Source organism: Xenopus laevis, chromosome 8L (genome assembly GCF_017654675.1).
Source record: "Xenopus laevis strain J_2021 chromosome 8L, Xenopus_laevis_v10.1, whole genome shotgun sequence".
Lineage (NCBI taxonomy): Eukaryota > Metazoa > Chordata > Amphibia > Anura > Pipidae > Xenopus > Xenopus laevis.
Window position 1 is genome coordinate 67557511 of NC_054385.1, and position 26635 is coordinate 67584145.

Consider the following 26635-nt stretch of genomic DNA (forward strand, 5'->3'; position numbering starts at 1 on the left):
AGTTTCCCAGACATATATAGGTAGAAATTTGGCTTATGCTCGTACATAAGAGAGATGACCAGTCTATACCAGTTGCAGAATAACGACAAACTCCTGCTGCTGGGGGACACTGCAGTTTGCCATTTAGCAGCTGGAGAGCAGCAGACGGGAATCCCTGTACTCAGTATTTGTTATTCTTTATATAGAACACACTGACAGACCAGAATACAAAAAGGTATTTTTATTTGTCTTAGCTTAGCCCAATTTAAATCAACATGAGCACTTGAATGAGCATCTGTATTTCCGATGCTGCTGATTTTAACATCTTAGCTACTATATTATTTGGAAACACATGTGGTCACCATTTAATAAACATTTACATAAAGGACTTTTATTTTTTGGTTTTATATGTAATCTTAAAAATGTACTGTATATATCTGTGAACAAAATGTTCAGATAAAGAATGCTGCTTTTCCCTACCTGGGGCCCTTGTATTAACTTTTATTTATATAGCACCGACTTGTTACAAAGATCATCATTCACACCAGTCCCTGCTCCAGTCCTCCATTATTACAAAGCTAGGCTCTACCTAAATGTGAGGAGGTTAACCCTTGCTCTGTATTCCATTTAGAGATTAGGGTAATTTTATATTTGGGTCAAAATAGTATAACACTTCTGTTGTTGAAGGACTGATGAAATTTGAAAGTGCCGTCTGATTTTGGAGCAATAGTGAATACGATTCTCTATAAGGAGTAATGGAGTCATGTATTGATCCCTTTTTAATTCTTTATTAAGGTTTTTTTTCATAGAAAAAATAGTTATGCAGAACAATAATTCCATGGTGTGGTATTTGTTTGAAATACAAAATAGGCAGTGGTATAACTAGATGATACCAGGCCCCACAGCCAATTCAATTTAGCGCCCCAAAGCATTGGTAAATTGACCTATTATACCAAGATATTTTGAAATTGCTCATTAATTATGGCTCTACTGGGCCCCATACATTCCTGGGCCCCCCTGCAACCACAGGGTCTGCCTCCTCTGTAGATACGCCTCTGAAAATAGGTAACCGTGCAAATAACTGGCATGACCCGGTGGCATTGCAACAGTTATTTCACTCAAATACTGGCTTATATCCAGGTATACTATACAAGTAGAAATATTATTCTCTTAAAGTAGTAAAAGTTGACAGTAACACTATCAGTAATGACACTTAAAGGAGAATTCAACCCCTTCATCGCTAAAATTCCTACCCCCGACCTACCAGCCCCCGGCAAATGCCCCTAACTTGTTACTGACCCCTCCTCTCCTGCTGAGTTCACGGCAGCCATGTTTGCCTGTGCGCTCTTCATCCTGTATTCGCAGGCATTTGCTGGCGCATGCGAAGTAGAGGGATTTACCAGTAAGGATCTACTGCGCATACGCCCAAAAGTCACAAAGTTAACAATTTATTTTTTGGAAACTTCAGGGGGGGAGGAGGGAGCAACACAGGGGAAGGGGGAGGGATTTTATCGCCGAAAGTGTTGAATTCTCCTTTAAAAGGAAAACCACAGCAGAATTTTTATAGCAGTTATTCAGAGTTCCTTTTGTTAAAGCATTCTCTGTAATGTTTCCATTGTATACCGAACTTTGGCGATCTTCTGGTGAAGCGATTTATCCTGCAGAAAAGTGGAATAAAGGAGACAATGTTCAGACACAATCTAGGTGGCATATATCAGCACGGCACATGCATAGCAACTTCTCATAGTATAGATCCAGATTTATAATCCTAATCTGAGTGTTTGCTTCTACTCCCTCTGTATGTCACAATGACATGTAGAAGTATTTGGCACAAATAACTTAAAATAAATGTGTTACAGTAAAACCTCAATTTGAAGTTATCTCTCACTTAAAACTTTTTTTTGTGGTCACACCAAAATATAATACATTTCCCTGATTTTACATTTTCCTGGATTTTACACCATTTTTTCTGGTTCCCTGAAAAACATAAAATGGGGGTCCTACTGTGTATCAGTAATATAAAAGTGAATATTATACCACATTAAAAGTGATTTTTAAGGAAACCAGACACTGCAGTCTATTTTTTTTCCATGGTCCAAACCATTTTTTTCTTTGTTATTTTCTTAATGTGGTTTTAAATGGGGTGTCAACACAAATTTAAAACATTGTATTAAATGATATGTTACACTTGCCTGATTACCTGTTTAGCAACATGTAATAGCATTCCACTGAATACACAAAAGGCAGATGGAGAAGCAGAAAAGGGTAAAGAGGCTCGTCAGCAGAGATGGAGGACAACAGAGATAGATGGAAACAAAGATAAATAGTAACAGGGAACGTGGAGGGAGGGAACCAACCTGTGTATCTCCATCATCACATTTGGACATGCTCATAATCTGATGCTCAAGTTTCTGATACTTTTTCTGCAATTTTGCAAGCTCTGGGTGGGGGTCCACCGAACCCTGGGAGTAAACAAAAGAACTGAAAATGCGTACAATTGAAATATTTTTATCATTAGTTGGATACATCTACACTGCAATAACATATAATACAACTATTTATATCCTCAACCACTGCAATAGTTGGTGTTTTCTCTTTGCAAAGAAAGTAATGTTATTTATTTACATTTCTGCCATATATTAGTGAACTGACGTTTCCTGAAATTGATGTTCAACATTTATATTGCTATAAACCACACATATAATATTACACAATATGAACCAATGTGTTTTCAAAGATGTACAGTTTCCTTATACAACTAAGCATACTTTGTGTGCACCATAGTATTCATATGCAGGTTTTTGAAGATTTTTTTTTCCATGTGTTTTCTGCCTTCACTGATTCCATTATAAGTTAGTTGGTAATTACATAACTGCGCAATATGTTGGTGCTCTAAAAATAAATGTTAATACAGTAGTAGTAATAATAATAATAAATAATATTACTGTATTACTAATAAAATATAGAAAATGAAACTTTTTTCTGCTAATTATTAATAATTTTATAGTATTTACATTTTCTTTAACATGTTTTAACCCAACCTAAAAATAATAAATATTAATATCTAATCTACCTTCTCCACAAAGTGGAGCATGGGAGAAGGGGAGAAGAATATATTCCAGGTAAATATTTCAGATAAAACACAGCACACTTACTCAGCAGCTCTAGCTGGGCATCTCAGAGACTAAAAATGACTTAATCTGCTTTAGTAACAGAGCTACATACACGGTAAATAATTAGTACCTGGAGTTTAACACATAGAAAACAGCCCTCAGACACTTTTTCAGTAGCCCAGCCAACAGGGTCCTCCCTGAGCTGAGAAGCATCTTGCAGCAGATGGACTTGGATGGGTCCAGAGTGAGACAGAGTCTGCAAAGGTGAGTGAAAAGACTGCAGAGCATTCAGATCGGCTTCCGTGGAGCAGAAAATATGGGCTTAGGAGAAAATAGAAAGGCAAATAATGCTTGCTTTCATTAACAAAAGATATATCTGTACTGTCCTGATGTTTCTCTTAGGCTATACTTGCATTGCTTACAGGTATGAGAAGGGTACATCAATACAAGCCACATCACAACAAACCACATCACACAGACAATTAAATTCCTGTAAGGCTACAACAGACCAAGATATAGCATAGCATATGGATGCCAGTTTACAACTTGAATAAAAGAGTAAAGGGGCCCTCTTCCCTTAATATAAGGTACGTATGGGAAGAAGTGTATAGAATATACTTTCCTTTAATATACATGTCAATTCACTCCCATTATTGTATGTCCATGTGTCCTGCCCCTCAACCTGCATCAGTTAAAGGACCAGTAACAAAAAAGTGAATTTTGTTTATTACATTTAACAGAGGACAAAACCTTCACCCCCAACCCCAGGTCCCTTCCATCAAGCTTCTATTACACTTTTTGTTTTGGTGTTACTGGTCAACAGTATTCTAGAAAAGGGAACTGCACACATTGAATACTGTAAAAAAAAAGTATTTATTGCTGACTTGTATACAGTTAAATATCTGTACTCACCCTCTGGTCGTGCCTTAGTCATGTGATAGTCGCTTCGCAGACTGCGCACAGTTCTAATCACTGACTGAACAAAATCAAACTGTTGCACTTCTTCCGGGTACCTCCAATGTGCCTGGAACAGATATGTACAACAGGTCACATTTTTTGTAGATGGGGATTTTGTAGTAAAATGGCAAAAGGTTGGACAAACATAAACCAATGAGATATTTGCCATATTTATGGAAAGTGCAAAGTGTTTTCAATTTAGTACAAGCTAATTTCTAATTGATTTTGACGTTCTCATTTATGGGAATAAGAAACCATTTGACTATGTCACTACATAACTCTAAGCTATCTAACATTACATAATAAAATGTGTGCATAGATGGAACTGCACTATACTTGGGAATTACTAGTTCAGGCCAAAAGCCCATAAAACAGACAAATAACCAGTACCCCTAAGAACAAGAGATAGACCAAAAACAGAATTCTGCTCACTGATGAAAAATTATGATCAAATCTCCATTATCCTAGTTAATGACCCAACCAGTTATGAAAGTACAGCAATGGAGAATGATCCAAAAACAGAAAAACGGGTTGGCGAATACCTAATACACAAACTAAATTGGGTCCAAAGCAACATGGCTCTCTGCTTTGGTTAATCAATTTCAAAACAGAACCAAAACTTATTTTGGAGTCCCACATATGGACACATGGTCATAGAATTTGATGCATGATCAGTTAGATTTGTACATGTTAAAGCACAGGCTGTAGCATTATTATGAGGAGCCTAAAATCACCCACTTGGTTGAACTGCTCTCCTTATCTATTCTCTACTAAATAGATAAGGTCAACAACCCAGCCGCCTATATTTCAATATTTAATACTTGTAACCACACCACCAAAAACGTGTACCGTAGTTTAACCCTCTTTTATTCTTGGCTCTCTTCCTTGTTCCTTGCTCTTTATACATTTTTAATATGCCGACTGTTTCAATTAACAAAGCAATAAGTGTCACACTCATGGTACATTTTTTTTTTTGAATACTCAAAAAAAACATTTCATCTCTTTATATCCTTCAAATAAAAGTGCCATTATAAAACCTTTGTATCAAATAACGTCTTTGTGGGAACAGTAACTAATGCAAATATTAAGGACACAAAGTAGGGGCTCATGCTGGACACACTGGTGTTATAAATTGGGAAGGGTTCACCCCTATTTCTTACACCAGTGTGATGTCACAGAAGAGACACTCACCATCTGGTTGGGCGTGGGATACTGGGCAACACAGATGCTTGGTGCACGATTCACAGAAGCTGAAGGAAGTCGCTGCCACAGCTCTTCACATAAAAAAGGAGTAAAGGGGGCAAGAAGACGAAGGACAATCTCTGCACCCCAGTATAGAGCCTGCTGTGCATCATGGGCATGTGGTCCTTTTAAAACAGGCTTTACTGCTTCCTTAAGAGAAAAAAATATAAATGGAGTCAGTTGTACGGATGGGGCATCATGAAGGATAAGAATATTATTTAGGTTTTCAAATTCAATTCAGCTGTACAAAGCATTTTACAAAAATCAATTGGACTTACACATAAATACATTTCTATACTTGCTGAAAAAAATCATTTAGTAATATAGTAATCCACTAGTGGACACTGAGACCCTAGTGGGTTAACCACTAACCCAACCTTTTGTACTGTAGGGACTTCATGTAGGATACACTAATTTAACCTCAACTTGTTTTAGGACACCTTCAAATTAGCTTTTAAATGAGAAATAAACCCTAAAAATTAATATGCCTAAAAATGCCATGTTTTATAAACTGCACTTCTTGTACCAGCCTAAAGTTTCAGCTTCTCAATGAAGCATCAATGATCCAGGACTTCAGACTTGTCACAGGGGGTCATCAACTTGGAAAGTGTCTGTGACTCTCACATGCTCAGTGGGCTCTGAGCAGCTGTTGAGAAGCTAAGCTTAGCGGTTGTCGCAAATTATCCAGCAGAAAATGAGGTTGGCCTGTAATATAAGCTGATGCTACAGGGCTGATTATTACATTCTTATGCCAATTCTACTGGTTTCTGTGTTGCCATGTAGTAATTATCTGTATTAATTACTAACCATGTTACATTTATAATATATGTGTACTAGTGATGTGCGGGCCAGCCAGATACCCGGGGGTTTGCACCTGCTCACCCGCCCCTTTTGTGACATCGGTAGGGCGGCACGGGTCTATAAAAGGAAAGGAAGGCGATAGGCGGGTGCCGGTGGAAGGAGGGGGGTTTTGGGCGGGTGCGGGTCGGGAAAAACCCGACTTCTCACTTATGTGTACTGTATATTGTCGGTCCCTAAGCTCAGTAAGTGAAAGCAGCACAGAGCATGTGCAGTGAATCAGCAGAAAAGAAGATGGGGAGTTACTGGGGCATCTTTGGAGGCGCAGATCTTTTACTGCTAAAGGGCTGTGGTTGCCTTGGGCTGGTATAGAATCCCAGAATGTAATGTACAACATTTTTATCCTACTTCTTTAGTTAGGCTTTAGAACTCTTTTGAGCTTGTGTTAATGCTGGAAGAAAGAGCAATGATGTTAATTATGTGGAGATGATGCAAACTGAAGAAGCTTTAGATGGGTTTTTGTCTTGCTCTGCATCAACTAGAAGTTAGACAGGCTTTAAGATCAAAAGGCTGATGGACATTTGTCTTTTTCAACCTAAATTACTATTTTAAGAATTGTAATTTAGGTTGCATCTTGCTACCAGATAGAAAGTGGAACACCATGGCTGCTAGGTTTTGTGCCAAACACACCCCAAATGGCATCTTCTAACTAAACGGAGGACATGACCTGTAAGTGGGAGAAGGCACATTTCTATAATAGTGTTTACAATCCATCTAACAGACACAGAAGATGAAGATACAAGTATCCAAATAAAATGAATTGGAGACATAAATGTTGCGGAAACCATTCTACTAACGTTAACAAATTTCCCTTATAGCTTTTAACTCACCACATAGAAATCACAGTAGGTCTGCACCCAAAATGTCTGTATTGCTCCTGTTGCGCCATGGATTTCATAGGCCTGAAACCTATTTTCACATTCTTCTGTCAAAAGACGCAAGCGATCTAGTAGCCAGCGATCCATGGGGCCCTGAGGTTTCAACTACAATAGAAATAGTGATCAAAGTTTTTTGTGCTACAGTGATGGCTTGGCAGGAATGACATATTTTGTGGAAATAAATAGTGAGTAATCATCTTTTCTAAGGCAGACTTAATAGAGCCAGATATGATTTTTACAATTTTTATTTAATATTTAATGTTATTACATTAATAGTCTGTTCATTTAGCTAACAGCTTGACTTTTTATTAATGTATAAGTAATAGCAGAGCCAAGGTGGGTAACAACAATCCAAATGACTTCGCTATACAAATGTCAAAAAATAATAAGCAGCTTCAAGCTACAGGAAAGGTATGACTGAAGAATGGTAAAGGGTCCTTTTATTATTGAGAAATTCTGATTTACCTCTTCCACAGCAATAGGTGAGAAGCTTTCCCCAAGGGCAGAGATGGTGAATTTAATCCCATTCCAGATTTTATTACAAAAATGGCGAACCGCAAGAACAGATGGCACATCTAGATTTATATCATCCCCTGAAATAGAGCACAAGAAAATCAAACTGTACAGTTAGGAAAATAATATTTTATGAAGAGATTACCTTGTCTAAGGGTATGTTACATAATAAGAAGTAAAATAGAGAACATCTTAACTAAGGCTCAAAAGAAACACACACAAACATCCATCAAGTTTATTCATCTCAAATAACTTCCCCATAATTTATAGCTGATCCAAAGAAAGGTGACAGGGTCAATTATACTCATAAAGGGACATAATCTGTAAAACCAGCAGTCAAAACACTCCACGGATCAGCATTATGTCCTAACTAGGTCTTCACAATGTACATCCATACACATAGCAGCTCGCCTTGTATCTTGTAGGAACAGAGAGCAAATCGCAAAGCATCTGTGCCACACTCAGGAATTCCATGAGGAAAGGACTTGAACTGTACCAAAATAAACATATTACAGTATTATGAACATAAGAACTCTTCAGTGTGCATTTATAAAATACAAATATATGGATAGAAAGATTTCTCTCACCAACCCAGCCTCTGCAACTTTAAGCTCTCGAGGGTCTAAATTGCCATCTTGCAACCTCTTCTGCAACTCCTGGGGAAAGATATAGAAAGGCATCTGCTAGAGTATATGTGGCCCATACCTGCTTGTGGTTTTTCAGCTTTATTCATGCGAGTGACTCATGTCACAGATTCCAGTACATGCAACATTGGCTGTTTAGGCGTGTGTCATAGAGGTTTGTCAAATATGCTACAAAGACAGGCACAAAATTGACACCTCTTTTATGCAGGACAGTAATATATAGCAGCCTATACCTCTAGTGATATTCCTGCTATCACATCTAATGGATCGATCACATTTCCTAAAGACTTGCTCATTTTCCTTCCATGCACATCTCGAACCATGGAATGCAGAAATACCTACAAATACAAACATATATATATATTCAAGAGGATGGACTACTAAATGGACTATTTTTTTTAGACATAACTCCTGATTGCATGACATTGTTTTTGTGTGCAATAATTATTCCTATGTGTATATCTGTGACATCCTGCTGAGAAAGGGATAAAGTGATAACTTCTGTAGGTATCACTAAGTTGCCCTGCAGGGAGAGTAAGAGGCAGATCTGTTCCCTTCTCATTTTCAGGGCGATCATTGTTTCTCTGTGTAGCTACAAGCAGGTGGAACTGTGATTGTCAGTACAGCTATAGGGTGATGCAGAAGGGAGCAGATCCTTTTCTCCCCATGCAGGAAAAAACTTAGCCTGAGAGCAGTGAAGCCAATGCTCCATGGGACCAGGGCCTAAGAGCTCCTCTCTGCTTCAGGGGCATCCCCCAGGTGGTATGACAGACTGACAACATCTGCCAACATCACTTTCACATAGTGGGGATGGGGAGACAGACTAATATCTCCTGTCATCATTATAAGACATTTTCAGATCTATTATTTGAATAATATTTGCTTATGAATCTCAGTCGCTTTATGTTACCTGAACTGTAGAAAATCACTCTTATGCTCACTCTGCTTTAACTACCCTGGTTAATAGAAAACACTGATTTATTATGCTTAGAATGCTACATCATAATTACCTCTTTGAATGGTAGCTGCCCAGTCAGATGCTCTCCCAACATCACCATTCGAGCAACCCAGAAGAAAAGTAAATCACTACCAGTCTCCAAGAGGGAGTTTGGGTAAAAATCCTTCAAGTCACTTGTCTATACAATGAAAAAAACTTTCATTGTTACTTAAAAAAAAAAAAAAAGCATCAAAAAGTAATCAGAACCTCGATAGTCCTCTAGTTTTAATGATTACAAAATCAAATACTAAAATGTGGTTCCCTGTAAAATATACACTAATTATAAATGTTATAAAATATGCAGATAATCTCAAAACAACCAATGGCAACCAGATATTTGCTTTCAAAAAGACAACTGCTGTCTGCTAAGTAAAGATGGTGGTGCCATCCCTACATAGGCTGGAGTACTGTGTTCTAGCTTATGGAAATCCTCTGCCCAGTGTAACAAAAAGAAGCAGCCCACATTCCCCAACCTTACTAAAGGAACCAGTTAGTATAGTCAAAACGGCCCAGTATCTGCTGTAAAGAAATACAATTGTGTTGAGAGAATAAAAAACAACCACAACTTACATTTTCTGGCCAGCCCAACATAGCAAATGGGAAAAGGGCAGATGAAAACCACGTATCCAGAACATCATCATCTGATAAATGAAAGATCAATTACCAGTTACTTAGTTACCAGTGCAATGTAAGGGGGTTATTTATCAAAGGTTGAGTTTGTGAGGTTTTTTTCTACTTCGAATAAACTCACAACTCGAATGTTTGCTTATTTATGAAAAAACTTGAATGGAAAATACTCAAATTAATGCAATTTGGGAGGAAACCTCAAATTGATCAAGTTATTGGTATAAAAAACTTGAATAGCTCCAGTTTTCGAGTACAAACCACAGAAAAAAACACGAAAATCATGTCTCTTGAAGTCAAATTCAGGGGACCTCTGCCATTAACTTCTACATGACCTTGACAGGTTTTAAGTGGAGTATTTTCGAATTCAAGTTTTGTGCAGCTTCGGGGCACGATAAATCTTGAACATTTCGAGTTTTTTCCTTTGAAAAATTCAAATTTTTACTGAAATTTGAAAGACTCAAATTTTTAGGGAAAAACACAACTCGAGCTATGATAAATTATCCCCTAATTCAAAGGATAATGGATTAATTCAGTGGCAATTTGAACTATACTTCATCAAAATATTTATGCCAATAAAATTGAGCCACAGTTTGCTTTTCAGACAACATTACATAAAGCAAGCTTTTCTGTGGCATAAATCAGAAACAGTTATCTGACCCCTCTTCAGGATAAGATGCTCCTCTGGCCTTCCCAGTCTTCTGGAAGCTTTCTTTTTGGCTTCAGCTTCATTATGAGCCACTACCCAAATTTCTTCATGCTCATCTAGAATATCCTAGAGATAAAATACACTTGCAAGTTGTAGATAATAATTTTATTAACTGCTCTATAAAGAAAGATTTTAAGTTTTATTCCCCTTGATTCATTTCACCAAGCAAACTAATGGTTAGAATACAACAATGACAAAAAAATATGGGCACAAAGACAAAAGATAATGAAATGCTTAGCCGTTACATCTTACACTCCTTTAAGTAATAAAAAACAAATGGCTTGCCCAGGTGTAGAAGAAGCACACAGCAATAACTAAGATGTTCCCTCTGGTGACTTATACTGAGTGGTTGCTTACCTGGTCTGACTGTGCCTCTGACAATGTCACGTGGTAAGCTGGAATCTGATGTCCCCACCACAGCTGTCGCGATACACACCAATCACTTGAAAGATGAGAAGCAAATTTCAAATACTGTAAGCACGATAAGGGGTTCGCCAAAAGTATGCTGTAAATTTATCTTTCTAAGATTAGATTCTACTAACACATGAGGAAAGCACAAAATTCACAGTATTTAGCATGCACTTAAAATGTCATTCAAAAAGGAACACGCCCCTATACAAACTCCTTACTACCTGCACTGAGCCCCAATGCACTGATTCAGACTGTATGGTTATCTGTATGGCCCCAATTAAAAAATGCAAATTTTAGGCCCACAGACAAGCACCTAGTGAAATGCATACTGGATTTCTTGGAAAAAGTAAGTAAAAACATGGACGTATGGCATTCTAAAACATTGCAATTCAACTTTTGTTTTGACTTTTTACTTTGAAATATATAAAATGTAGGTATAACCAATAAATATAGATTGCTTCCTAAATTCTGTATATCTATTGGCATCTTACAGAAACAACTCTGTAAAATCAGTTTGCCACCTCTCTATTGCCATATGCACAATAATTATGCCATGTAGCAGAGGGAAACCTCATATGATAAAAATACAAACTGTAAACTGTATTAGCCCTTTATTCATCACAAACCTGATGTTTGTAAGCCAATGCTTCCAATTCTTTTGGTGAAAAGAAGGGGTAATATTTAGCCGTCCTAAGTCTGCAGCCTAGTGTAGAAAGAAAGCAAATGTAAACTCATGAACGGTCTGATGAGAAAGACCAGAAAATAAGGGGGAGCCAATAACCACATCTCACCTCTAGAGCCTTTTGTGCCATCTTCTCACAATTCAAAAACCACTGCCTCTTTAGCAGCTGCTCAATTACATCACCAGAGCGGCTGAAAGAGTGAGAGCAATGTCTCATTTGTATCAAACAGTATGCCCAGGAAACTGATTATGTAATATAAAAATGGCCATAGTGTGATACAATCATTACACAGCTTCATGTCATTTTAATACATTATATGGATCCTGCTACATACATAGGGAGTGTAAATGTATGTAGATTGCCTTAATTTGCTCACCTGCATACTGGAAGCACCATGGTATGCTCACAGTCACCTCTGTAAAGAGCCTTATCTTTTAGAGCACTCAGTATCTGCTCCCTGGCATCAAATCTTTTTACACCCTAGTAGGGAATGGAAACATATCAGAACAGCACAGAGAAAATAGAAGATTAGAAGGAAAAGGCATAAAAGAAAAATAAAAATTAAGAAAATGGTGCAGAGTGCCAAAAAATAAATAAGCACTGGCAAAATATATAATAATGTAGTAACAAGGATTACATAAATAAAGAAAAGAACTCACAGTTCACCCCAGTCCAGGTGCACATGAATATACAGCAAAGCTCAGATGGGAGAATACTGAATTAGTAAAAATAAGAAAACATTTATTAAAATAATTTATTAATAAGCATTTTCTTATTTTTACTAATTCAGTATATATAATTATATAAGAAGAATCTCACATCTGAGCTGTATAAAAAAAGATACAGAATAAAGAAGGCAGTAGGGTACAATGAGAAAAGGCCATGGAACAGGGTTATAAAAGTTGAAGATGATAAGAACAAAGAATCTGAGAATGACAGAGAAACCCCGAACAGGGTGACAAGTGAAGGTAAATACTGTAGAAATAAAAAAGAAAAAAATTAGAACAAATAAGAGAGTTTACAATGCAGAGGGGAATTGCAGGATACTAGAAAGAAATCCATATAGACAGAGAAAACAAGGAACAAGAATTTGTTGTGGCAAACCTGAATCCATTCTCCACTGTTCTCTGTCATTAAGCCATCCTCTCCAATCACTGATACCATTGGCAAATCCAGGCTTTGTGCCATCTCAAAATCTGCCAAGCTGTGGGCAGGAGTAACCTTTACTGCTCCTATTGTTCAAGAGAATGATGAATTAGCATGTCATGTTTAATGCTCCTAGTAAAAGCACTTGCAGACATGAGAAAATTAGAGACATTTTGAATGGGCAAGCACAAAGCTGGGAAATCCAACCTCTACAAATCCCCCATTAGTGATGAGTGAAATTTTTAACCGTGTATGGGTTTGTGGCAAAATTCCATGTTTTTCTTCTTGAATTTTGCCACATGAAAACAAACACGGTGATAACATGCCAATTGACTTGAGAAGCCGCAGAAAAAGCCCACTGAATTCAAAGTATATTACACAAAGAAGCCACAAGAAAACTCCCTTTGACTTCGATGCATTTTGCATTAAAAACAATGCTAATTGACTTAAATGTGTCAATTTCGCTGTTCTGTGTTTTATTTGCCGAAACAGGACAGATTCACTCATCACTAGATTCCACATCTATGCCAAGCTAATAGTTAATCAAAATACTTTGTTAACAAAACAATATCTCCCTAGTAAGTCTACAATGGTGATGAAATTGAAGAGAACTGCAACATAAGACAACATATAGACAACTGGTCCATTATGGCGCAAAGCACATGACTGAGAGTCTGCAACTTTCAAATAACTCTCTTTGCTATAGAAATTACAACATGATTGATCAGATTTATTAGGAGGGTTGTATATTTGACTGTGTAGGTGTTCATAAAACATCTATTTATTCAGTCTTAATATTATGCCATAGTATATAACTTTTTGTATTTTACAGTAAGTCCCTGCTGAAACAAAGCTTGAGGATTTTTGGGAAGTTATATTTCGAGCTATGCTGCAGAAAACACAGTTGCAACAAAAGTAGTAAAAAGTGTTATTTATATATATTAAATATTTCTGATAGTGAAGGTAAGAACATATACAGCCAAGCATTTGCAAAACACTCATAATGGGTTTTGTAAGCAAGAATTTAATTCAACAATAATTGTTCTCGAAAAATTTTGAGCGTAAAAAATCGAGTGTCAATTCATATAGCAGTATTGAACCTCTGAAAACCCGATTTTATTGAATTGTCGCTGCGAAAAATCAACTTTATCGGAATTACCCGGAAGAAAACCCCAACTTTATTGCATTATCCAGCGCAGATCACAGTGTCAAGAAACAACTTCAGGCAAATCTGCCATTGATTTCTACATGACCTCGACAGGTTTGAGATGGCATATGTTCGGATTAGGAATTTTTAGCAGCTTTGGTGTATAATGAATCTCAAAAAATTTCCCCCCCTAAAAAACTCAACCTCAAAAAATCGAGATTTAATAAATGAGCACCATAAAAATCCTAATATGCATTTTAAGGCTGTCCATTTGTTTTACTGATCAAGGTATGCCAATAGTTCCCTTACTACACTTGACTATCGAGCAAATATACTGAACTGTTTGTTTTGTTACAATTTGTGCATCTGCAGATTTTTTCTCAACATAAACTAACACTATTTTTGATGTTTTACACGGACCTGTTCCGAAGTCTGGGTTCACGAGATTATGAGTAACAACAGGGATCAACTGCCCAGTGAAAGGATGTTGAAGCTTTGTTCCATGGAATCTCTAGGATTGGAGAGAAAAGTTGTTTGTTCAAAAATGTAACATTGACCAATAACATTATAGTTCAAGTCACCAAACTGCTAAGACAATACAACCATACTGGCTCTAAAGACAGCTGTAACTGCCCTATAACAATCTAATTTATTAAGCAACATTTTTTGCTGTAATTATTGTTATAAGACTGCCAAATTTATCAGTATAACACTTGTCTGGGTAAGCTTCTCACAAGCTCTCAATGCCTCTCTAGGCATATGCTGCCATCAACAACAGATCCTCAAAAAAAGCTAATTTGTTTGTGAAGGATCAGTTATTTAATCATTGCATTCTAAGTTTAGTCAACATGACCAAGCAAAACCTTAAATCCAATAATGTTCTCATACTAATACAGTATCACAGATCATTTCACAAATCACTTATGTATGTAATGCCATCTATCCTATATAATAAAGTTGAAGTGTCTCTGCGTCCAGTCCCTGTGTCCGTGGGATTGCGTTACTGCGCATGTGCCCCACGGACCGTCTAGCGCCCGTTAATTTAACGGGCTTAATGTCTAGTTTATACATAAATAGCCTAAGTCTGTTGAAGAACTCTAATTTCATGAGACTAACCAAGTATCTGGGGTCACTTGGATGGACAGCCACTGCAGTATCCCCCAACATTGTCTCTGGCCGTGTTGTGGATACAATGATCTCATCATCTGTTGGACAGAGACAGCAACAGAAGGAAGAAAGGATATATTAATAAGTTATGAGACAGAGACAAAAGATGAAATAATATAATTTTACCTCCTCCTTCAGTGAGATAGGCAAAGCTAAATAAAAGCCCAAAGGGGATTTTCCTTTCATAATTTGGGACAGAAATATACGTCTTTCCAGTCAACTGCCGACTGTCTACCTGCATTGTAAAATGGCACATTTTACCAAAAAATACCAGTGACAGGTCAGACAGGTAACCATAAATAAAAAAGTTGTAAATAAGGCAGCAATATAGGCAGAACAGGGAAAAGAAAAGAATATTTTAAAAAATGAAAATACAGTTATACATTGACAGGCTGAGACACAAATACAAGATGCAAATATCCAAAAAGCTCCATATTACCTGAAGGCCACTTCCCACAGTCGATTTTAAGCAAATATTTCTAAAAATGATTAAACATTAAATTAAAGGGTATCTGTCATCTTGAGAAATAATTCTAAATCCTATTTTATGCAAAATAAATTTCACTATAAAAATAATTTAAATCTTTTTTTTTTTAGTCTTGGAATTCACAAGCACAGCAAGTAGGCAGGTGCCCTTTTGTGGACAATGTTATTAAGGTAAGCTTTGCATCATGACAAAATCTTGTTTATGTCCCAGAATGGGGCATCTGATGCATGATATATTGAAAACCGCACCTCCCTCGCCTTTCCTATGGCAAATCCTGCTAGATGGTGCAAAAACTCTCTAGACGGTCGGCACACGTCAATCATAGTAGTCACAGTTGAGTAGAAGAGAGCAGCACAACACCAATATAATGCAGGTGGGGAGCATCCCCATTTATTTTCACCACCAAAAAATCAACGTTTCGGGGGGGTTTTCACCCACCCTTCATCAGGATCCTGATGAAGGGTGGGTGAAAACCCCCCCGAAACGTTGATTTTTTGGTGGTGAAAATAAATGGGGATGCTCCCCACCTGCATTATATTGGTGTTGTGCTGCTCTCTTCTACTCAACTGTGACTGCATCTGATGCATGTTCATACACTGGCTACACAAATTAGATGGTGAGGTAGGAGGGGGTGTGGGGAGAGCAGTGATATCTAGGAAGTGCAGAAAGGAAAGTGAATGTAATTGCCTGCTCCGCCTCTAAGTCATAGAGGAGGGGAAGGCAATACATGATTGGCATGTGAGACTTTTAAATAAGTTTATAACAGGTATGGATGCTTTAATAAAATGTCCCCTTTAACCAAGTGGCATTGATTTGCCACAAATATGGATGGATGCAGTTTTATTACTGCAGAAAGGAATGATCACAAAAATGGAAATTTAATACAAGCCTCTCAAGGAAATAAATACCTTACTAAATATTATCAGTTAAACATTTTGTACAGTTTCTGAAATAATCAGAATAATTTAAGAGGCCAAGTCAAATTTTGATCAGCAGCTAACTGAGAGAGCACACCAATGATATATTAGAGCTGTCAATCAAACTCTGACTCTACATTGCTGAGAGAAGCATAGTAAAGAATAACTTTCAGAAATGGTGCAGAATTGAATTTTGATATTTAGAAACTTTTTTTGTTTTTTATGACATGACGCTTCTAATAAATATTTTTTTGCAAAAGTTCCCCTTAGTTCTTTCTTTTTTCTCTGCAATAATAATACAGAAAAAAAACCTTACTCGGAACACCCCAGGTCAAAGCATTCGAGATAATATATCCTGTAAATGTATTATGAAGAAAATGCATGGGATATTCTAATTTGAGTTCTTTTTAGTACAGGTTATCCCGCATGCTTGGGACCTGGGGTTCTCTGGATAAGGTGTCTTCCTGTAATTTCCTCTTCATACCTTAAGTCTACTAAAAAATCATTTAAACGTTAATTAGTTAATTCATTTATTTTATTAGTTTGAATCAAGTACAAGCTACTGTTTTATTACTACTAAAAATATTGAATTAGTCCATGGGAGATGGCCTTCCCGTAATTCAGAGCTTTCTGGATAATGGGTTTTCGGGTAACTGATCCCATACCTGTATCGTGTTGAACTGATACATAACTTGTTATATTAAATAAAATAGTAACATTAGTGGGGCCAGTCCAGTTTGATGACAGTTTCATCACGGTCACTTACAGTCTATATATATGAAGAGTCACAACCCCATGCTGCCTGAGGTGACCGAATCTATGCTGCACCCCATGCACCTCTACAGTGGCAAGGGTGGACCATATCACAATAAGAATTTTGTTGCACAAATGTATCAAGGGCGGATTTTTAATGCTACTGGTAAAGTACTAAACTGCCACTTAAGACATCGTTATAACATTGACTCATGCCAGAAGTAGCACTCGTAGTAATGTGGTTGGGGCAAGATTGACAACCCTCAACCAGTAAGCTTACATGTTTCTGCAGCCAGTACAATCATTAGAGAACTTTTACATTTTCTACATGAACGTACTTAAGCAATGACAGCACAAAAAATTAGTTTAAAAGGTCAACAAAGCCATCAAATAACAATTAGTGAGTTTACTGACAAATATTTCACCTCTATGTCAGATATAGCTGAACGGAGAGCACAGGACCAATTCACCAGACGTTGGTGCCGATACACTAAACCGTCATCATGTAGACGGACAAATGCTTCAGATACTGCACGAGAGAACATCTAGAAAACAGGACAATGATAAAATGGTGTTAATAAGCTGCAATTTCCCTGTAGGATAATAAAAATGACATGGATGGTACCTTATTAAAACATATACAACAGTTATAATTCTGTCTGTTTCCTGCAGCATAGTACAGGGCAAATGATATTGAGCACATGTTTGCTAGCAATCCTATAGTTCACATGAGGTTAGACTGTAGACTAGAGAAGGCAGGATGACAGAATTTACATAATAATCTTTTTAAAACAGATGAGGAACATACCTTGTCCATTGTAAAGCAGCATCTATCCCAGTCTAGAGAGGCTCCAAGGGATCTGAGCTGATGGTATATTGTGTTACCTTTCCTAAGATATAAAAGGGGCATTATAATCAACATAAAAAGTTTGTTTTTCTGCTTGAAACAATGAAAAAATATAGGAAAGGGCACCTATACCACCTTGAACCTCACCACCAAATGCTTCCTCCCAAATCTCTTCAAGAAGAATAAGCATCTAACCTAAATCATGTGTAATAAATATAATTACATTCATATTGAATTATTATTAGTTATAATATATTATTCCATACAGCTAAGGGCAGCTAAGTGGCAAATGAGATTCAATGTTGATAAATGTAAAGTCATGCACCTGGGATGTAAAAATATCCAAGCCACTTATACCCTTAATGGGACTGCACTAGGCAAATCCATTATGGAAAAGGACCTTGGAGTCCTTGTAGATGATAAACTTGGCTGTAGAAAGCAATGCCAGTCAGCAGCATCAAGGGCAAATAAGGTCTTGAGTTGTATTAAAAGGTGCATAGAGTCACGAGAGGAGGGGGTCATTCTTCCACTGTATAGAGCATTTGTAAGGCCCCATCTAGAATATGCCGTACAGTTTTGGTCTCCATCACTCAAACAGGACATTATTGTATTAGAGAGGGTACAGAGAAGCGGAACTAAGATGGTAAAAGGTATTGAAAATCTTAGCTATGAGGAAAGACTGGCCAAATTGGGGATGTTCATGCTGGAGGAGAGGCGCTTAAGGGGAGATATGATAACTATGTATAAATATATTAGGGGATCGTATAATAATCTCTCTAATGTTTTATTTACCAGTAGGTCTTTCCAGCTGACACAAGGTCACCCATTCCGATTAGAAGAAAAGAGGTTCCGCCTAAATATTCAAATGGGGTTTTTTACAGTGAGAGCTGTGAAGATGTGGAATTCTCTCCCTGAATCAGTTGTACAGGCTGATACATTAGATAGCTTTAAGAAGGGGTTGGATGGCTTTTTAGCAAGTGAGGGAATACAGGGTTATGGATTATAGCTCATAGTACAAGTTGATCCAGGGACTGGTCGATTGCCATTTTGGAGTCAGGAAGGAATTTTTTCCCCCTCTGAGGCAAATTGGTGAGGCTTCAGATGGGTTTTTTTTTTGCCTTCCTCTGGATCAACTAGCAGTTAGGCAGATTAAAAAACTAAAAGGTTGAACTTGATGGACGTGTGTCTTTTTTTCAACCTTACTTACTATGTTTCACTGTAACAATGGGATCTCCTTACTGCTAAATGCTCCACATTGAACAACAGCCTAACATTTTGTCTGGCTTTTGGAAAAATCCATTTACAGATCCCTAGATACACAAAATAAACCCTAAACCTTATGCTGAATCCATGGTGATAGTTAAAATTCAACCAAGAAAATATAACAAAACAATGACTGGCTCTTTTATTTTATTTATATCTTGTTAGTTATTTCATAAATGGTATGTATTAACTTAGGTAAAGAGTCTTTCATGTTTAGCAAGTTAGTATAAAGTAATGCAGTTACTTACTCCTCTTTCCACTTCCAGATTTCCTTTAAAAACTCCTCCCGACTAAAATCATGGCGTAGAAGACCCTTTTCCTTCAACAGATTTTTTTCCACCACAGCCTGCAAAGAAAGTGACCAGTGATGCACAAGCCAGTGAGTGAGAGACAAGAAGCATAAGGGAAATAAAACTATACCTGGGTGGCAATTCCAGCATGATCTGAACCAGGGACCCAAAGCACCTTGTGGCCCAGCATTCTTTTCCTAACAAAAGTATAGCAAGATAGCAAAGATAAGATTGGCAGAGCAGAACTCTATCTATCTATCTATCTATCTATCGTTTTATAGTTGTTTAGTTATGTCAGACATACCCTTAGATAAAACCTGTTTTATAACATTTATTTTTTTAATTGGTGGCACACTGTGGATTACAGAAGCTACTGCAGCCAGTGAATACATGCGTTCCATCTACTTAGAAACTCTTCTTACATATTAGATTAATAGGCACATCCAACACACAACTAGAAGATACAATTACCAGCGAACAAGTGAATCCTCAATGGCCACTGTAAGTGCATGTCCAATGTGAAGGGAGCCTGTGACATTTGGAGGAGGTATGCAGAGTGAGAAGGTTTCAGAAGCACTGTGAGGCTGCTCACTCTAAAACCAAAGAAACAAACATTTAATTTTGGAAAATCTAGTATTCTGTTTAGTCTACATAGCATCATGGTACAGATTTACCAAATGCAAACCAACCAGGAAATCAGCAGTTCATTAAATATTCCACATGCATGTCTGATAGGCTACTATGGGCTGCTGTACATATGAACTATATAACCTCAACGGTGTCATACCCTTATACAGAAAGCACAATATACTTTAATACATCTCTACAGGTACTCTTGTAAAATACAATACCAAGAAACATAACACAAACTTTACTACATGCATACAATGTGCTTCACTTTTAACATTGTGTGCACATTTTCAAAAACAGGGGATTTAGTGACAAGGTGACAATGATACAATTGTCAACAGCGGCATTTTCATGGCCATAGCCTTGTAACTAAAATACATTTATAATATGTATGCACTAGCACAGAGTATATTATTAATAAAACAGGGGGCCAGGGATCAATCTCCTCTCTTTTGTATGTTTGTAATAAATGTGGCCAGATCAGTCACACTTCTATTGCAAATTACTTATATTTTACTTGGAATGCTCAGACAACCATCTTTATGTATTCATGCTTCACAATTTACCTGGTATTCTGGCTTGAAAAAACCCTGTGTTACCCACCACGGATACCAAGCAGCTTCAACATAGCGAGGACTGTAGGATTGTGGTAAAGGAATGGAGATATCTGGAAAAACAATGTATATAAAGAAATTAATGTTTAGTACAAGCTACAAAAGTACTGTATGGGTCTAGGGCAAATACAAAGTCAGTATGGAATGCTCAATTCATGCACATCCAGTGTTTATACTAGGAAACTGAGCTGTTGAAGTGATTATTACAGGATTCCAGTGGCTTAAGTCTTGAGTAAGGAGACCCTGGTTGCAGGGGGGCCCAGGGACCGGGGGGGGGGGGGCTCTATAGCATTAAAATCCACTTCCTCACCAATCTTTTTTTTAAATTGTTGCACACTCACCTAGGGTGAGCATGTAGTGTGGGTGGTTGAGGGAGGGAGGCTGCAGGTGGGAGCAGCTATGCACAGAAGGCATGTTGTGTCATGCTCTTTTAACGCCACTGTAGGATGCTGCAAAAATCTATGCATATAATCCAGTATATCCAAATGACACTTACACAATTTAGCAATGTGCAATCATAGTGAGGCTATCTCAAATATATATGCATACAAGTAGCAGAAGTAAAAAATAGAGCAACACACACATACGGATTCAATATTGGCTCTGCTCATGGATTGATGTTTTGTTCTAATAAAATCTAATAATTAATACAGGATGTGTACTTGCAAAGATTTTTCTTCTTTTGTGTGTATAATAAGAGCTTTGTATTATGATATTGAATGCATTATTTCAGAAAAGTTCAGTCTGTAAAAGCAGTTCAGTGATACATGATGAATCCAGTATGCAGACTAGCCCAGTAGTTTGTCTAAAACTGATTAGTGAAGTGTGCTGTATATGCTAAGGCTAAGGACACACAGGCTGTTTTCAGCTTTTGTTTTCAGCCTTCGTATTTGGACTTATCTCAGCCTATGTGTGATTCAAATCAATGGAGAAGGGGCACTGAGCAGATCTGCTTCTCTCAGCCTGCAAAATTACTCAGGCTGAAAACAGCCGCTGATCAGACGATGAAAACAGCATGTGTGTCCATAGCCTAAGACTAAGTACCTTGACTGTATGCAATCAGTGCTTGGTCCAAAGTGTTCAATAAATTGCGGGTGCTGTCGATATTTTGTGTATAATACAAGATGTTGTGCACATATTAAATAATAATCAATATTATTATGAATTTACTGATAAACATAGATCAATGTTGAGTGCTTAATGAAAAGGATATTATTTGAATATAAATCAGGGCAGGTACTGCATACATAAAATAATTGGTACAATAAACTCTGCTCTCTCCCACCTTTCTTTTTTCCTGGCTCCGTCACTGCATCATATTCTATCACAATCTTCTCTTTCCAGTTTTGGCCTTTGACATGGGAAACCTGTTGTGGGATGGGACAGTTTCAAGTAATGCATGTAGAATATGTGCAGTTTTAAATTTAACTTTTTGTTTTTCTGCTAACCTTAAGTCTCATCTCACTACACATGATGTAAATGAACATTTAGCAAAACTGACCTACTCTGGTTTACAAAACTAATGATCTCTTAAATGGCAGCCTTGCAAAAGTACCTCAGCAGGCCCGGACTGGCAACCTGCAGATTCTGGCAAATGCCAGAAGGGTCAGCATTTAATGGGCTGGTGGGGAGCTGTTTGGGCCTCTGTGTACATGACATGCCAGGACATATTTAATATCTCAGTCCAGATCACTACATCAGTAGACAAAGGAATAGCTACTTTAAAAAGCTTTAAAAATCTGTGAACTCAAATGTAAAGTTCTATATTAGAAATGTATATTTTATAGACATACTCATCTCTTATTGAAAGCACAGAAACTACAAACAGTGATACGTTTTTTCACCTGTTCAGCAACCTCATCCAATAAATTCTGCTTTCGTTGTTGACGCTCGGCACGTCTGGCTCTTTCCCTACTGCCAGCAACTCCTCTGCGGGACAGTGTGACCACCACATTCTGGCTGGGGTTTGAAAAGAGGCGTTGCATATGTAACAACCTGGATAGCAAATAAAGAAAATGTTTATTTAAAAGTTATCCTGAGCACCATACTGGAATATTTGTACATAAACCAGACCACTGCACACATTAAAATACAGGGTTGTTCATCTAGATACCTATGGGTCAGGTATTGCATTCCCAAGGAATTCACAGACTCCTTTGTGACAGCATAATTTTAATATAATTTGGCCCTTAGATGTGGTATATCAAATAATCTGCCCTCCCAATGCAAAATGTTGGACACTGACCCTCTCGTAACAGTACTTTGTTAAGGGGATAGTTCACAGTAAAGATAAAGTGGAACTCCGGCTTCCGAACCAAAATTTGATAAACATAACACAGAAACTCCTAATATACCCATCTCAGTTACCGGTTTCTTCAAAAAGTATGAATAAATGCCATTTTCTATGATGAAATCCAGCTGGTTAGCAGTTCTTCTCTTTCTACATCATTTGAAATCCTGGCAGGAAAGCAGGGACTAAACACTGATGTTACAAATTGTAACAACTTCTCCACAGCTTACAGACAGCATGCAGGAACTACATAACCCACAATGCATTGCACTATGATATTCTTTCATTATTGAAATCATGTGTGCAGGGAATTGTGGGGTTTGGAGGATGCAGGCTGAGGACAGCTGGCTGTTGATACAAAGTAACAGTAGTCAGCCAGCTCAGCAAAGTAGTCAGACAGATCAGCAGAAGAGGAGGGGGCTAGACTTTAGGAACTGTCAAAAACCATTAAACATCTTGAAAAGTCTGCATGTCTTTTATTTAAAAATTGCTTGAAATTATATATATAAAAAGCTCAAGTTATGTTTTTGTGGAATTCCCCTTTTTTATAATTTATTGCTATTCTTAGCAACTTCAGTTGATCTTAATTTTTACAGTTTTTGAACTGTTTCTTTTCTTTTTTTGCCTTTAAATTGTGGTCACTGTCCATAGCAGCCAGAAAAATGATTGCTCTGCGAGGTTACAAATTGAATGTAATGATTACTTTTTATTACTTATCTTACTATTTAGGCCTTTCCTATTCATCTTCTAGTCTCACAATCAAAGGACTTCCTGGTTGCTAGGAAAATTGAACCCTAGCAACCAGGTAGCTGCTGAAATTTCAAAATTGAGAGCTGCTGATCAAAAAGCTAAACAATCACAATCTGCAAAAAAAAAAAAAAAATTAAGAGCAACTGCAGAATTTCTCAGAATATCCCTGTCTACAACATACTAAAAGTTGACGTATTAAATTTACTTTTAATCATTGCATTGAAAAATCATGACAATATATCACAACCAATCGTGCCCTGACTTAACTTGCTGGACAGAGACCTCTGGGCGCCCACTATCAAAGCCACCATCAGAGGAGGGATAATTGACCCGGGCCCCATGTGTTTGGGGTGTAAAGGGGGACCTGCTCTGCTGCATTTACTTAGATTACCGTCCCTCTGCTGTCAGTGAGCTGCAGGCTTCAGAAGGGAAGATGATTGCTATGATGCCAGTATGTTCTTTCTGTACAGCTAGTTTTAGCACAGTGTTGGCATATGGTGATCAGATTAGGGGGTGAAATTCACACTTCACCCCTTAATCCACATGATGTAAATGCACAGTGACATGAGTCCTAAGAAAACATGTAGCTCTCCTCTCATATCATTGATAGATGTTTATAATTCTCAAAAGTATTGTGCCATTGATATGATAATGACAGGCTGGATTTCACTTGCAGACAGCCCAAGTCTATGTGCAGTGATGTGCAATAAGTACTGTTCCTCTGCTTGTTCTCTGTCCAGTACAAAATCACACAGAGATCATAGAGTAGCAGACTTCTCAAACCCACCCGCATTCTTTTAAGCAACTTACTTGAGGTGCTTTCAGTGTCCCACGTTGAGTAAGTCTCCTTCAGTCTCTCTCGTTCATCCATGCACAGATCTGTACTGCTTCTCTTCCGCCCACGTGACTTTCCTCCCAGTGCCTACTGGGTCCTAGTGCTTTCACCCACAGCTCTGCTGAACAAGCACTGCAAGTAGCACAAAATACCACAATGTGTACAGCTGAGAAATTTGTCAAAGTGAGCATAGACAAAGAGAAATAAATGCAGGCCCCAGAACATTTTTCTTCTTCCAATGTGGCCAAGGGAAGCCAAATGTTTGGGCACCCCTGATGTAGAGAGTGATATTCTACAATTTGCAATTGGTCTTAATTTTTTATTTGTGTTTTTTGACAGATTTAGCTTTTTATTCAGCATTTCTCCACTTTGCAGTTTCAGCAGTCTGGTTGCTAGCGTCCAAATTACCCTAGCAACCATGCACTGATTTGAATAAGAGACTGGAATATGAATAGGACAGGGCCTGGATAGAAAGATGAGTAATAAAAAGTAGCAATAACAATACATTGGTAGCCTTACCAGTTTTTTAGATGGGGTCAGAGACCCCCATTTGAAAGAAAAAGTCAAATAACGCAAAAGTTATAAAATATAAATAATGAAGACCAATTGCAAAGTTGCTAGGAATTGGACATTCTGTAACATACTAAAAATTACCTCAAAGGTGAACCACCTCTTTAGCCGACGGGGGTCCGGTGGGGGGGCGCATCGGTAGCACAGAGAGCAAAATTGCGCTCACTGCGTTAGAAAAGCCGAATTTCCAGTTTAATAAATTTGTCGTAAATTTGGCTCTTAAAGTTACCCGGAGCTGCTTTTTGCCTCCCCTGGTAACTTCTGGGGAGCTGCCGTCTGAGGCAAGGTGCTTGCTCACCTTGCCTCATGGCAGAAATGCCCCTGGTTATAGGTACATTACTGTATTTACATATTGTTTTAAAGAAAAAAAAAAAAAAGTTCAGTGCAATTTAAAAGGAACAAGATAACAAATATTCTCAGGATTCTCCCATAGTAAGTAAGGGGTCTGGTGGGGTTGTGTATGGGGAGGTCAGTTCAGGGGGGTGAGGAATAGCCTTGTAGCTCCCATATTTACCAGATGTTGAGGTTGCATTATTTTATTTTGTAAATAGGATAATGTAAATTTAAAAAGTCTGTTGTCATTGACCCTTTTTAAGATTTCAGGAAACAGCTAAAAATTGTAATCAACTTAACATGAACTTATATATCCAAGCTTACATGTAACATTCTGAACACCAGCCTAACGTGGTTTCATGATATGATACACTTCCTCAGAGGCTTTCTTTGTACCACTACTGGTATTTATAATTATTATACTGTATTTATGTGTACCTCTACTGGTATTTATAATTATTATACTGTATTTATGTGTGCCTATACTGGTTTTTATAATTATTATACTGTATTTATGTGTGCCTATACTGGTTTTTATAATTATTATACTGTATTTATGTGTGCCTATACTGGTTTTTATAATTATTATACTGTATTTATGTGTGCCTATACTGGTTTTATAATTATTATACTGTATTTATGTGTGCCTATACTGGTTTTTATAATTATTATACTGTATTTATGTGTGCCTATACTGGTTTTTATAATTATTATACTGTATTTATGTGTGCCTATACTGGTTTTTATAATTATTATACTATATTTGTGTACCTCTACTGGTATTTATAAGTGCAGGGTCCTAAAATTAATTTGTTTTGCATGAATAAATACATAAATAGATGACCCAGGGCAAAAGACACTTGAGAGGTAAGCAATTTCAGCATTTGCTTGAGGGTTGAGGGGTATGGGATCTATAAATGTGTTGGTGTTAAGTCCATGTTTAACATTTTCACTAATCAAGAAATCTTGTTCCCATCACTCTTCTGAT

At 37.4% G+C, this 26635-nt stretch overlaps 1 protein-coding gene across 1 annotated transcript; it reads right to left on the bottom strand.

The window, feature by feature from the left end:
* Positions 1-205: 205 nt before the first annotated feature.
* vars2.L (valyl-tRNA synthetase 2, mitochondrial L homeolog) lies at positions 206-24876 on the bottom strand. Its single transcript, XM_018230185.2, has 30 exons — positions 24720-24876; positions 22714-22864; positions 22155-22236; positions 20822-20922; positions 20097-20218; positions 19756-19822; positions 19584-19681; positions 18034-18115; positions 17651-17770; positions 15195-15303; positions 15018-15106; positions 14322-14412; positions 12713-12840; positions 11985-12088; positions 11717-11798; positions 11552-11628; positions 10872-10956; positions 10466-10580; positions 9752-9822; positions 9195-9320; positions 8418-8522; positions 8128-8196; positions 7952-8030; positions 7493-7620; positions 6980-7132; positions 5241-5441; positions 4005-4116; positions 3223-3413; positions 2337-2441; positions 206-1637 (listed from the first exon to the last, which is right to left on the bottom strand). Exons 2-30 carry the CDS (start codon positions 22852-22854, stop codon positions 1569-1571), a joined length of 3102 nt encoding a protein of 1033 aa, XP_018085674.1. The 5' UTR covers positions 22855-22864; positions 24720-24876; the 3' UTR covers positions 206-1568.
* Positions 24877-26635: the final 1759 nt, after the last annotated feature.